Source organism: Mchenga conophoros, linkage group LG13 (assembly GCF_057382185.1).
Source record: "Mchenga conophoros isolate Kocher_MC1m ecotype Shallow Benthic linkage group LG13, M_conophoros_male_GT1.1, whole genome shotgun sequence".
Lineage (NCBI taxonomy): Eukaryota > Metazoa > Chordata > Actinopteri > Cichliformes > Cichlidae > Mchenga > Mchenga conophoros.
In genome coordinates, this window is record NC_140538.1 from 16,457,159 (window position 1) to 16,472,437 (window position 15,279).

The window sequence follows — 15,279 nt, forward strand, 5'->3', positions numbered from 1 at the left end:
CCATCGATCTTCTGCAGTTACATATAGGCTAAAGAAAAAAAAATACCTACGAACATTATGGCGGCATTAATCTATTAATTGGCCTGCAAGTGTGCTGTTATATGGGCCTAATTAAGTGTCAGCTGGAAGGCGCACAAAGCGGATTTTCAACGAAAAAAAGCAGTATAATTAAAATTAAACAATATGAGCAGTGAGAAGGACAGAACAAAGGATAGTTTAGATGTAAGAGCGCAGTCTGGACCTCATTTCCAGTCTGCATAAGCTTACAGTAGCATGCACTACATGCCACCATGACCTACTGGTAAATGTTGGTGACAAACATACAGTGTGTGTGAAATGAAATACCTCTGAAATGCCTTCTGATAGCTGAAAAAAATATATGTCAGAATATTATCTCACAGCATTTCTGCTCTCAAGTAAAATTACCTAATTGCTCATATTTATTTATTTTTTTACACCGATGGACAAATATAGGAACGGAAAGTATATATTTGGCGTTTATTTCTCACAGTAACATCTGATGCTCAAAGGCAAGTTTGGGTAGATTGTGGTAGTTTTCTGGATTTTGCCGCTTTTATTCCAACTCGAGTTTCTTTCTTTCTTTCTTTCTTTCTTTCTTTCTTTCTTTCTTTCTTTCTTTCTTTCTTTCCTTTTTTTTGTAGAGAAGTGATAGCACCATTTCTTCGTCACCGACAGCCAGCCTCATATTTCTCTGGGATATTTTTTCTCATTAATATTTAGCTGTAAACTCCCCTCTTAACATTTATTTCATGATTATGATGCTTTTCTCTTGTGGGGCTGCAGGTGATGGATTGAAAATCTGGGACACAGAACTGCTGCGTTCAAGAAAAAAGAGAGAGGGAGAGAAAGAAAGAAAGAAAGAAAGGGAGAGAAAAAAATGACCTGCCTATATAACCGATGACTGAGGCTGAAATAGAGCTGGGTGCGCATATAGCAGCTATAGAAGATTGATGTTTGACACACACAGGGCTCTGTTTGGTAGTGTATCCCCCCTTTTACCTGCCGAGGATTTTGCTGACACAGCCGTGACTGACCCGTAGCTGTCTGGAGATGTCGCAGGGCCGGACGCCCTGGTGGGCCAGCTCCACGATCCGCTGCCTCACCACGTCGGGAAGGGGTCTGCCGTTCACAAACACCCCGCCGAGCTGGTTCACACCGCCGTGCCCTGCGTGGGATACAACAGCAACACGAGGAGGGGACATAACATTACATACCTGCAGAACACACTGCTGTGTGTGCTCATCAGCCCTCTACTGTGTGTGTGTGTTGAATTTTCAGAGTAAATGAAATCAAAGTAGCACAAACACACACAATGTGACGCAAATCTGAATATTAGCGAACTCTGATGCTGTTCAATAATAATAATAATAATAATAATAATAATAATAATAATAATAATAATAATAATAATAATAATAAATGAATTAAAGCTGCCACAATTTTAAACTAATTTTAAAACATTCAATTTTTAGAGGATTTTTGCCCAGCAAATGTAACAGTGAAATATAAAAGAAAAAAAATATCACAATTTAAAAATAAAATCTATCTGCTTTTTCTTTTTCATTTCCAGGATCTCATCTGTCCCTGCTCACTGGCTTGGTTAGGCAATATTTTCCAAAAGGATCTCCCCCCCTCCTGCAGCCTAACACATGTCGCAGATATTACGTTTCAACCTGTTTAATTTTCCTTGCACAATTATTGTAAATAATTAAAACAAGCTTTGATAACTCATATTACAAACGCGGATTGTGCGAAGGAGGTGGGGATAAATAATTCACACAGAGTCCGGGTCTTCTTTTACGCATATCATATGGAGGGAATACGCGAGGAAAAAACAAGCAGAAAAAAGCAGACGCTTTCTAAATTCTGTCGTCACTTTAATTCTTTACCATCCGAATCAAAGTGAGAGATTGTTAATAAAGTGAAACGTTAAGGCTACATCCATTTGCACACAGCGTGCTCCCTGCCTCCCTAAAAGTAGCCTGAATGTGGCAGGTGATTTCCCAGGTAATAAAAGCTTTGTATTTAAATTAACTCTTTTCTTTTTAAATCCTCCCCCCCTCTCCACTTGTGTCTTAAATACAGACCTACATATTTCCCACAACCAACCTCAGGGTTAATAAAGTTTAAAGATAATAAACTAAAAACACACAAATAAAAGCGGATTTCACCCACGTGGGTTTAAAAATAAGTCAGAAATCTTCCGTTTTTTATTATTTTATTTTAATTCATCAGCCATCTGTTATTATTTACTCTGCATTATATTATCATAAAATTAACGTCAAAAACTGCTAAAACTATATTTTTACAATTAGCCTTTTAAGTCAACCAGTGGGGGAAAAAAATCAATTTGGAAAAAAAAAAAAGTAAAGGTAGCAAGATTTTAGATGTGAGAATCGTGTACATTTCATTGGACAATAGGGGGGAAAACAGCGAGGCCCAATAAAAAATATCAATCACCTTACATTTCGCTATCGTAACTGTTTCATTTCTATTTAAATTAGAGCGCAATCATTGCAAGTGCACAGGATCGGTTTTTTTTTTTTTTGTGCGCTAAAAAGTAAAGTAGGATGACAGACATGTTTTTGGTTTCTAAACTAATTCAGCATACTCACGGTGCATCGCTGAGAAGGGGTCTGCTTTGCAGTGAATATCCATGGGATAGCAAAGGAAAGAAAGGTAATCGACTGAGGTCGCCGTTTCGCCTCGGTGATGCAGCTTAAATGACAAAAAGAAAAAAACAATCAAGGATTTAGATGTTGGTGTAACACAGTCCGTGTGGGAAGAGTCCGCGGTGAACAAGCAGTGAACAACTTCTTGGGCGCGATGCTAAGTTTTCCTCCTGGAATAAAAAAAAAAAGTCTAAACTCAAAAGTCTGCAGAAGGGGCTGTCAGGTGCAGTGCATGACCCACGCGTGTGCAGAGCGCACCAGTCGCGGAAACATTGGCTCGAAGCGGGTCACTGTTTGTTTTTAAGGGACATCATGAGGAAAACAGAAGCGTAAAACCGAGTCTCCACTGCTCCGCTCAGGAATCTGCGACCGGAAAAAAAAATCCCTCTCCTCTGACGGCGTGGTGGACCGGCAGGCTCTGTGGTTTAATCAGATAGGGGCGGAGATGACAACAACATGGACACGGCGAAGTACAGAGCAGCGAGTCCCCCTCTCCTCCAGAATGGGCTGTGCCTGAACGAAGCTTTGGGCAGAAAATGAAACCCCTCTCCTTGTGTGTCTGTTTCTAAAAGCTGCAGTCCCACAGTTCACCCCCCCCCCCCCCCCCCCCCTACCTCCATCCCACAGATCCCCTTGCATAGAGATGGATGACTTGTCAGACAAAGGCAATAGATTCCAACACTTTGTGATTCGCCCACGTAAAAACCTGCAGCTCAAATGAGGAGGTCCCTGCATCCGACAGCCAGGAAGGGGAGGGAGACGAAATGGGAAATGATGAGACTTTGGGGTAAAGAATCAAGGAAATTAAAGGCAGGAGGTAGAAAAGAGGTAAAGCACTGTCAGGCTACTTTAAAGCCATGCTGCTCGGACGCTTTCAGTGAGAGGACTACCAACACAAACACAGTGAAGATTTTTGTTATAGCAGAGCCTAAAAAACACGCAGACACCTCAAAGAATCATTATTACATAATTACAGATGGTACAATTTTCTTGTAAATTAAACAAAGATAAGACGAAACCCTCCGCGTTTTATTTAACCAACTTTGTAAGCTTGGGAGAATGGCTAAAAAGGAATTTCGTGAACTTTTGCACCAAAATCTATATGAAAGCATTTCCTTGCTTTAATTTTTTCTGCTCCTAAATACACGTTGAAAATATGTTGGCGCTGGTTAAATACAAATAAAGTTTTCACATTCAGAAACTGCCAAACCTTATTTACCCATATATGTGTGTGTGCGTGTGTGTGGTCAGAGAAGTGGTGTGTGAGGTGTGCAGGGGAGCGTCAGTCAGCAGGCCACCATCATCATCACCATCATCATCATCTACTCCTGGGCCTGTGTGCAGCACCGCTCTGTAGATGGCGCTCATACAGTAGGTTACACAGCCCACCACGCTCATGGAGGCAGACAGGTATAGGAAGGAGGGCTGACGCTGCTGAGGCTGGTCGGGTCAAAGGTTGGTGTGGTAAGAGTACTGCCAATTACGCACTCGTAATCTTTTCTTTGGAGGAACTCAATCCGTCAGAAAAGGAGAAGAAAAAACATGAAAGCGTGAGGTTAACATTAACTTCTACGTGTTAATGCATTTTTCAGGTTATCCATCAGAATGGTGTCACTTTGTTTTCTATAAATAGGCTGGATGATAGTGAACTGTAAGCTGTGTTTTCCAGTGAATGGTGTGCCTGAGCAGTCACCTTGCATTCAGCTGAATTTTTGTACGTTTGTTTTTGACTGGCACAGCAAGCACAACAACCGCAATCTTTGGCTGTTATTTAGAAGTTTTGTGGACTTCATGGCGGCAGTTTGAGTTGCGAGTCCAGCTGCCCTCTGGACACGTTTGAGAACTATTCCTCTTTTTTCCACCTTTTTCCCTCCACGTTTTTTTTTTGTTTCTGCATTTTTTGGGAAGAGAGCTTCTGGTACAATATGTAGCACCATGGGCTGTAATTTCACACATCGATGCACTTTTGCCCTAAAGCTGCTGCTATTTCGCCCACAACACCCCTATTTGCCCCCATACTTCTCTGTAGTGCCACGATGACGTCCCCGTGTCACAGCACTACAGCAAAACAAACGGCGTGATAATTAAGAAACTGTTAGTCCTGACTTCACCCCCTTTAAAGCCACAGCCACCAAGGACCTAATACGATTATTGTTTTCGATTTTCCTTTTTCCCCTTGCCTGATTTACACAGTAAAGAATCTCTGAGCTCGTGGAAAACAACATAAGAACATTTGATTTGAATATATTTCAGATAATTTTTGTCAGTGTTTTTGAATGATGCTGGTAGAGGTTAAACTGTTTACACATCCTTTAGGTTCGTTATCAACAAATACACGCTATTGGGAATGTAAATATCAAGCTTGTGTTATACAACGGAAATTACAGGCTACTCTTGATAACTATATTTAATACGTTCACTGTGTGGAAATGTAAAGACACAGAAGAGAGAGACAGAGGGAGGGTCTGATGGTTTCAAAAAGGACAAGACAAACCCCTCTTCTTCTTCTTCTTCTTTCTTTCTTTCTTTCTTTCTTTCTTTCTTTCTTTCTTTTAATAGCACATGAGCACCACTATTTTCAGATTGCTGCTGTATGGGACAATGTAAACACACACACACACACACACACACACACACACACACACACACACACACACACACACACACACACACACACACAAATAAAAAAATAAAATAAAATAAAATAAGTAAGCGTCGATCGCCCACGTTGTATGTTTCTATATAGTCTAATTTCAATGCAAAAATATCTGATTGTAAATTTGCATCTATTACCAGTTGAGAATGAAATAACACAGAGATTGATAGAAATGTGACAATTTTCATCTTCATTAATTAGGCATTTGAAATATACTCGAGGAGTCCTAATGTGCCCCATGACACCACTGCACAGCAACTCCCTGCAAGCTTCTCTTTAAGCGTAAAGCTTGTTCACTTCCACTTCTGCGCAAGCTCTAACTCTAGTTTATTGAGATTTATTAGATTTTATCGAAAATAAATCAATAAAAATCTTACAAATCCCTGTTTGCACAGCGTAAATGTCCAACTTCACTTTTTTTTCCTCAACTCAATGAAAAAACCCAGGAGTCAGTGAAGTAAACGCTGAAAAAAACAACAACAACAACCTCAAGTGCTCAAGTGCAGTACGCACGGTGCACTTAAAACTTTTACTTCCATCTTTTATCTTTCTTTTTTTTCACAATTGTAATTTAATCTTTCCCCATGAATTCATTTCCTCTTTATTTGTTAACACATCAGCATCATATCGAGAGCCACGTGCAGCATCCCACCATGATCTGGAGTCTCCTGACACCCAAAGCCATATGGGTAGGCTATGCCAAACTGCAGGATATCAGCTGCGTCCTTAGATTGCTTATTCATGTGCTTTATAACAGGAGCAGATGGATATCAATTTGACTCCATTCTCGACACCACCACAGATTGATTTTGTACTTGCTTTTAATTTTTCCATAATTAATTAGATCATTACAACTGTTTTCCATTGATCTTCCCATCTAAACTCAAAATTGAGAGGTGAATTAGATTGTGATCTATGTTTTCAATTAGAGCCTCGAGCATGTAGGTGATGTTGATAGGCTATTTAGCAAAATGGTGCAATAATAATAATAAAAATAATAATAATAATAATCATAATAATAATGAATTTCATTAAAATACAAAGTTCTTACCTTAATTTCTGATATTTTACGAAAACAAAAACGAAATATAAATGCGTAAAAGCAGTTCACAATAACGAAAGAAAAGCGCAGATTGGTTAAATAATAAAGAATACAAATCCAGATGAGTATTAGGAAGAAAGCTGCATCCGCCAGAGATTGTCCCGCACAGCGCAACCAACACACCTGCAAACAAACGCTGACATTAGTATGAGGCAGAGGGAGAAATCCTTACCTGATCGACCCGCGCTGTGAGGCATGGCTCTCCCTTGTCTAATGGTGCGACTCTCCGATGCAGCCCAGTAGATCTGTCCGGCCTCCTGCGCTGTCTCCCCGGCTGGGCGTCCTGCTTCTCCCCGCTGGTTGTCAGAATCTTTGACCGATCATCCAAAACTAAACGGTTTAGGCGACAACAAAAAGAGGAAGCAACCCTGCTCCAATGAGCTACGAATTGATAAAGGAACGAGGAAGAAAAAAGCAAAGAAATCAAAGAACAAAACAGCGTTGCAGGTGCTGAATTAAAAGAAACTGTAAAAATTGCCCATTAATGTGTATCACCAAAAATAAAAATAAATAAATAAAAATCGATTTCAAATTGCAAACAGCTGTGCCTTTCACTGTTTTATTCGGCAGCACTGATGTAGATTTATTAACATCATGTTGCAGACTTTGTTATAACTCGACACACTGTGGACTACATATGATTTTCTCTGGAGACTTTACAGTTTATTCAAAAATGTAAGAAGTGACTTGTCAGTCCTACCTCTTAAACACTAAGTTGAATTAATAAAATGTTGAATTTATGTATTAATCCTATAGAAGAAAAATACTTAAAATTATTAGAGGGAAAAGGCCATTATCTAAAAATAATGGTTAAATGTCAGAATGTAGGCTGTTTATGGTACAGGCCTCTCTCCCTCTCCCTCTCTCTCTGTGTCTCAGAGTGGGGGACAAACAGGAAATATGATAGTGCAGCTCTAATTGTAAACTCTACATTTTCAGTAGTTGTTTCCACCTGCCTGTCAGACCTAACCTAAAGTGAGATACTTAATGCAGTCAGGTGTCACGCAGATAAACTTTGCCCAGGAAACTTTCTCTGTGTGTTTAACAGTGGAAAGAAATACAAAAAAAAATGTATAAGGGAGAGTATAAAACTTAGTAACTGGAACATTAACAGATGAATAACCAGTAAAAATGCAATATTACAATATCCACAAGAACGACAGAGCGTGGTAAAGCTATAAAATCCAACATTAAAAGATTATGGCGTCTCTATCGGCTATTTAACAAACATTTTGTATTATAAGAGTCTTTACAGTGCTTGAAGTTCAGAAATGGCAATAAGACTGCCACTGGACCAAGGACCAGTAATGGATATTATGGAAGCCTTTATACGCAGCTCTTCCTCGCTTAAAATGTCATTTAAACAGGAACACACTTTGCAGCTGGGTGCTGTCTCCTTTTGAAAACATTAGATCTTCCTGACACATCATTTAAATGTCTCACATAAAGAAAATATATTGTTTCCAAAAAACAATTGCACCAGATAAGGTGTAATAATTAAGTGAAAGCATTGATTTAGAAGCAGAAACTATTGGCAAATTAATCAAATAATCAGATTTTTTTAATGGTTTTTCAATAGGAAATAATAAAACTATCCAAATTTAGGAAGCTCATTTTTAATTAAATATCTAGAAAATGTGTTTATGTATTAAGCTTTCTGTTATTATAATGATTTCATCATCCCTAACAGTCTGCAGACTGACGCACACACACACACACACACACACACACACACACACACACACACACACACACACACACACACACACACACACACACACACACACGCTATTGTCTTGTTTTCACAGTGCTATTGTTTATTGCTGAGTATTAAAAATACATTTCAAGCAGCAAGAGCTGAGTCTGCCTTGGTAAGCTTGACATTAACGATCTCACTAAGTGTTTTTTTCCCTCTCTGTCTGTTCAGGCGACACACTAAGGGTCTGCAGGAACATCCAAATGGGAGGAACCCAAATCGAGGATCTTAAATGGCCGTAAAGCTGTGTGGGCTGTCAGTAATGGAACCTAAGCTCTTCTCAGAGCCACACACCGCATTTACGGGTTATGACCGGCGTCTGCAGGAGAGGCAGATTGAAAATTGAGGGAGAGGAGTGAATTTTGGTTAGACGGAGGTGTGAGGGGGAGAGAGATCTTATGGCAGAGTCCATTAGACTAGTCAACAGTATCTACTCTGTCCAAGACTGCCAAGATGCTGAAAGCGAAGAAGTGTGTGTGTTTGGTGGTGAGGAGCGCATGCGTGTAGGTGCATACATGTATATGTAAAGGTTCTCCTCCTGTCTCCTCTCCACGGACAGCCAAAGTTTTCACTTCCACTTCCACCCTTCATCCTAAAGCCCCCACCACCACACTGCCACTGCCCCCGCCACCTCTCCTTTCCCGTTTTTAAAAAATAGCGTCCCACTTGCTCATGGGCTGAACATTAAATAAACCTCGCCCCCTTCACCCTTCATGCCCCCCATCCCCCATCTCTCCTTGGCACCAACTCCCTCTCCTCACTCGGAGGCCATTGTAACTCCATGCACCAGGCTGCGCCCATCATTTATCACACCACACTCTGTCGTTACAGTCACATATATTTCTTTCTTGTTTTTTTGTTTGTTTTTTTGTTTTTTTTTAGTTTTTTGGAAACTAAAAAAAACTGTAATCTTACAATTTCATCTAACTATTGTTACATACCTAAACAGTAAAAAAGGATCAAATACACCACGTGTATCTTGTTTCTTTTCACCGGGGCAGGGGGAATGGACGGCCAAACTAAGACAACATCGTGACAATATGTTTCCTGCCTGGTGTCTGGATGGTTTGTCGGAAATCTGGGCTGAGCGACAGCCAGTATCATCATCATCAACTCTTGCCAGCTTTTCATATTTAAAGCCAGCAAGGGTTTAATTACCAAATGATGACAGTGTCATATGGTACCATGATGGCACAGAACGAGTGTGTGAAACGTGCGTACTTGTGTGTCTCTCCCTCTCCCCGCTGCACTCATTTGTTTGTGGCGAGTGCGGGAGTGTGAACACCTTTGTGTGGTAGCAGGTAGCTGAAGGGCCTGAACGGATAAAAACACAGTGGGCAGGAGATCTTGTGTGTGTCTGTGCGAGAGAGTGGGAGAAAAAAAGAAGCACAGTGAAACATCTGTAATTTGTAATTCCCCAGTATTCAATGGCTGCTCATGGATTAAAGATTAAAATCTATTGTCTTGACAGATGGGAGAGAGAGGGTAAGAAGAGGGGGACACTCATGCACATCCCATTTCCATTTGTATATGAGCTGCACAGTTTGGCTAATCACAGTAGAAAAATAAGCTGTCTGCGTGCCTTTCTGTGGGCAATGCCACCATGAGCCTTAATTCCAGCTGTGGAGACATTAGAGACAGACAGAGTGCTCGTTCTGTTATGATGGCACTGTGTCAGCCGATGAGCAGTATTTGTTTATTAATATTCCAGCGGGAACAAAGCACAGAGGCGCACTGCGATCAGCAGGTAGGAACGGCAGAATAACACAGTACATCCCACCTTCCAATGCTATCAAACCAGCTGTGATGCAATGATCTATCAAGGTGCTGTAGATTTTATTAAGATACAGCACTTAAGTCAAATCTCAAAAGCCCAGCAAAATGGCCAGTGAAGTGTCTATGTGGGTATAATTAGACTTTTCTTGAAATTTTAACTGAAATTTTACATTAAGTAGTTAGAAATGTTTATAATTGTACAGAAAAAGCTGAAAATACTGAATGGGTGAGTTAGAGTTTCTTGTTTAGTCTGTGTGGTCTGCACTAAGAGGGCTGTGCATGTGTGTGTGTGTGTGTGTAGGGGGGTAATGGTCTGGTCAGTGGAGTGAAGCAGACCACCTGAGAGTTGTTTTTGGGCATTAGTGTGTGTTCTCTGTCTCTCGCTCTCTCTCTTTCTTTCTTTCTTTCTTCCTGTGTGTGTGTGTGATATATGACACTGGCCATCTGAAGGAGGTACCATGCTCTCCCTCTCCAAGCTGCATGAAAGGGAGCTGAGAAGCCCGATGAATTAAAGCCTCTCTTCAATAAAACATCAGAGTCTTTCAGTAACACACGCTTGAGATGCCCCAGTAATTGACTTTTGGACTTTAGAATTTACATGAACCCTCCAAAAGCAGCTTACCTGTGCAGTGATGCCCCTTGAGTAGGCATCCATTCCCCGCTGATGTGGATTTCCATAAACTAGTGCAATCTTTTTTATTTTGATTTATTATTTCATATTTGATAAATGCAAAACTATCCACTGTAGATAATTTGAGGGATTTATTGAAGTGTTTGAATTTGTTTATCATGGCTAAATCTTGCCAAATGAACCTTAATCCATAGATATTTGGCACGGCTCTATTCTAATGTAGCTGCCATGCAGATTTCCCCTAATGTTTGTTTGCTCATTATAGAATTAACAGGGTTTTATTTATCTATTTGGAAGCAAGTATACATACATATAGTGCAGGCTTGCGTGATTTAAATGATTTGAAAGTAAGACACTTTGAACATGGTTGACTAAATAAAGCCTGCACATTAATATTCATTTTTTTTCTTATTGGATATAATAAGACACTTGCACATAGTAAACTGCTACAGTATAATAGATGCCAGAAAAAAGATTATTCATTGAAGTCAGCCAAAGCAGGGAGAACCCAGAAGCTTCTAAAGAGATGAGGGCTCTTGCAGATTTGCACTGAATGTTGTTAATCCTTTCCTTAAAAGTTTCATGTAAGAATCGGTCCCAGTTTTCATCTGAAATGGAAATTCTAGAAGCAAACAGGACAGCAGAAATAAAATATCACCTATCAGGTTGAACGTTTAGAGAATCTATGCCTTGAAGGAGCGTTCCTGGAGTTGTTGTGAAAGTTGTGAATCTTGCACAGCACATAATAAACTCTTTAACAAGATGGGGAAAGTAAGAGTGAAGGAAGATCTATGGGAGGGGCAGAGGAGCTTGGCAGATTTAATTAATCACTGCATATTAAAATGTTTGTTTACAGAAGTGAACAGCTACAAGAGGTCCGATGTTAATTAATTTAAGGCGTACTTCCCCACAGCCTCAGCGATGTGTCACATGCTGCAGAGCTACTCCCTTTGGCAGGGACTCTGCGTCTCATTGGATATCCATCAATTGCTGTGAGGTGTGTAAGAAACAAAGAGGCACGGTGCACAAATTAGACCCAATGTTAACATGATTGCATATTAAGATTTCTAATTAGCGGGCAAAAGGAAAAGGTGAAGAAGTTGAGGAATACTCTATGTGGTGCATGAATGGTCAGCTGAAAACGTTTTTGTCTGTGGAGTATCTATTTCCTGCTTCACTACTGAGATCATCGAACTTCACTCTTCAAACATACACCACTCAGCCCAGATGCTTTATGTCCTAAAAACCGACAGATGCAGTTTCTGGTCAGTCAGAATCCTTAACACACGTGCTGCTTCTCTCTGGTCTCTAGAGGCTCCTCTACGGACAATGATGTATCTAATGCCCCCTCGAGGTCAGCTGGACTGAGTCCAGAACATCACCTGCAATCAATAGTGTTGGTAAAGCAGGCCCAACTGAATGCATGTGAGGGCAAAGACTCCACTCAGAATCCCACTGTGGAAAAAAGGCCTGCATGGCCCATTGCCTTCCTAAAACCAAACCATAGCCAGGCTGTGCACCTGACACAATGGTGTCTTTAGGAGAGATGTGCAAAGGTGGTGTGAAGAGAGACAGAGCTAGAGGGAGAGAGGGAATAAGAGTAAATGTCTTCTATAATATTTTAAAGAGATTTGCCTGTCACGAGACAGCATGTGCTCAAAAACAAACATACAAACAAAAAGCTGTGAGATAAATTATATAGCAACAGAAAATAATTCTCCATGTGAAATATTAGGTGTGTTTATTTACACCTAATGATTTTATACCATGCTTCATTCTGTATTTATCCATCATATTCAGCTTGGGATATTTCTTCTTAATCAGTTTCTCTTAGATTTATTTAGTTGGAGAGCAAGCATTAAGGAGCTGACAAAAAATTAAGGCAGAACGAGAGGCGATGTGCAAAATGATCTTGAACCAGTTAGTGATGGGAGAAGTTGCATTTTATAATCAATAAATAAATTGCAGCATTCAAATATAGTGAAGCTGGGAGCTCAGGTGTCCATTAATTAGGAAGTACGTGACATAGACGAGTGTCTTCTCCATATTTACCCCATCCTCCACTTTCCTGATGCCTGCAATAAAAATCAAAGTGCTAAAAGTTTAGTGGCTTCGCTGATCAATCAGCAAACCAACAAAATAACTTTAAATTCACCTGCAATATGTCAGGTCTTTTTTGTTCTCTCTCATTTTTCTTCAACAACAAAAAACAACAACTTGTGTTGCTTCTGCCCAAACAACCAGAGTATGCTGACAAAGCTGCAACTGCTTCCTCAATCAAGACCTAAGAGTGCCACCGTGCACTCTCCACTGCCACAGACCCTGATGCCTGAGACTAAGAGGCTGAGGGAAGTGGCAGATGCTCTGCAGTGTACGGTGTGCGTGTTTGTGCGAACTCCTACTGTAAGTGGGATTTGAAGAATTGGCACAGTCATCTGAGCAGCGCTCCGCATCTCTCACAAACAAATGAAGGCCCAGAGCCTCAAAGTGAGATTGATATCTCTTTCTGAACTTCACAGGGAATATTCTGAATATGGAGAGGGGTTCCTCGCTCCCAGGGGAGCCAAAGGGCGCTTCATCTCTCCTCTTCTCCCCACCTCCACACCAACAATAACAGAGAGCGGGGGAAAAATGGCCTGGGTACATCTTTTGTGTTCATCAATATTCACTCATTCATCGTGTGTCCTGGCAGCTGAAATGTCAACAACCGTGGGTCTGAAATCCACTTTTGTTGCAGCGTGGAGGACGTCTGAAATTGAGTCTGGAATTAAAATAGAACAATCCCCAATTTTTCTGGAGCGGAGGCAGAGCCATGCATTTCACTTAGTGACTGAAAACTTTTCAATTTGTGCAGCGGGTCTTCGACAGAACCCAGCCATTAAATAGGTCAAGGATGGATGTACGCAGGCTACAATGCTCTCTGAGTCCAAGAGAGAAAGTTGGGAGTACAAAACATCATTTGTTTCACAGAAGGAAATGCTTGCAACTATAAGAGGTAATGCGCATAAGCAAACGATGTATTGAAGACATAAGTCAGACCTTTCAAAAACAAACATTGTGCAATAGCAGCAGATTTTTCAAATTTTCAAATCTTTGACTGGAAAGATGACATAAGATGACAAAAATGCAAAATCCAGATGCCGGCACACATATTGGCTGTTCACTGTGTAGTCACATGAAGCAGATTCTTGGGTGGGAATCATCACAGCCAAATGTAACAATTATCAGCCCCCATGGTGACTTTGACAGAGCTGGCCCTGCTCTGAGTCACTGACCTGCTCCTGCATGGGTCACAAACAGGCAAAAGTTTACGACACCGAGGCAGCGGACCTCTGAACACGTCTCTGTTAAAATCTCTCCCTGGAAAATGTGGCGGTATTTGCCAGAATCGATACAACTCTGAAAAACACTTTTAATCATTCATAACTGATTATTTGCTTACTGTTTTCATGGTGGAAGTACGTAATTCATGACACATACCCACTCATGGGGTCAGTGATTTCTACAATTCAATATTAAATAGTCCATTTGTTGCTTTCATGGTAGTTCTTTGTAAAGGATATTCAATCACATGCAAATGGTATATGATATAGCTTTATTTCAGGCTGTGTAATTACTTTATTCATATTTGTAGACATATTTGGTTTGCACTTTTATGACACTGAGGACATGTAAAAGTGAAGCTAATCTCCTTTTGCCTCCTTTTAATCCCACCCTCCCAAGGCCACTTAATAATGATCTCCCCCTGAAAGGTAAATCAATTATATAACCACAAAGAAAGAACCATTTTGTCATAAAATGGTAATTAGTTTGGGTCCTGACCTCTCTCTTGGCACCTCGACTCCCCCAGCTGAGGACCGGGGCAGGTCCGCAGCCCGCACTTAACGATAGGCAGGCGTAACACACTGGCTGAGCATTGTGGGGCCTTTGTCTTCATTCAGGGGGAGATGAAGTTCTTGCCGCCACGTTTATCAATCATTGAGAGGCTCCAGCTGTTCCACGAGCTTCAGCCTGACTTCAACAGCCGGCCTTACAAATTGTCTGTGAATAGTAAGGAAAAGGGACCCCCGACACACACACACACACGCACACACACACACACACACACACACACACACACACACACACACACACACACACACACACACACACACACACACACACACACACACCACTATCCACATCAAGATGCAGGACACACACACACATGAGGCCATTTACTATAACATATACCAGAATCACACGTATAAACAACACATTTACCTTCATTTACCACCTCCAGACACACACACACACACACACACACACACACACACACACCACACCCTCCCAAATACATACAAAAGCTTTCACTGCACATGCAGATACACTCAAATACACAATGCCTCCTATTGTTCACGTCTGGTGACAAATGCTTCTCTGCAGCCTTTTCACAGACACGTCCAACCCTGCAATCTGCTCGGCGCAATTACAAGATGGATTAACAGCTCTTTCTAGCACTGTCATCATCACCTTGCGTGCCTTGGAGGAATCCGAGGATGCCGCATTCCTGGATGAGAATCATGTCCAATTACAACTTAATGAATGAAGGAGAGACATATACTACTGAACAAATCAGGCATGCTGAAGCTTGTTTGAAATAACTTAGTGTGCAATTCGCAAATT

At 40.8% G+C, this 15,279-nt stretch overlaps 1 protein-coding gene across 12 annotated transcripts in view; it reads right to left on the reverse strand.

The window, feature by feature from the left end:
• pax2a (paired box 2a) overlaps positions 1 to 14,470 on the reverse strand; it is a 40,648-nt gene extending 26,178 nt beyond the window's left edge. For 7 of the 12 annotated variants that reach the window (XM_085296752.1, XM_085296753.1, XM_085296744.1 and 4 more), the window contains exons 1-2: positions 2,637 to 3,212; positions 1,021 to 1,186 (exon numbers count right to left, since the gene is read on the reverse strand). In XM_085296752.1, the coding sequence (XP_085152878.1) occupies positions 1,021 to 1,186; positions 2,637 to 2,679 (209 nt within the window). In that variant the 5' untranslated portion in view covers positions 2,680 to 3,212. Of the gene's footprint in view, positions 1 to 345; positions 367 to 1,020; positions 1,187 to 2,636; positions 3,213 to 6,623; positions 6,782 to 14,436 lie in introns of those variants that run through there. The other 5 variants (XM_085296749.1, XM_085296746.1, XM_085296748.1 and 2 more) reach the window with 2 other exon arrangements.
• Between the last annotated feature and the right edge of the window lie 809 nt (positions 14,471 to 15,279).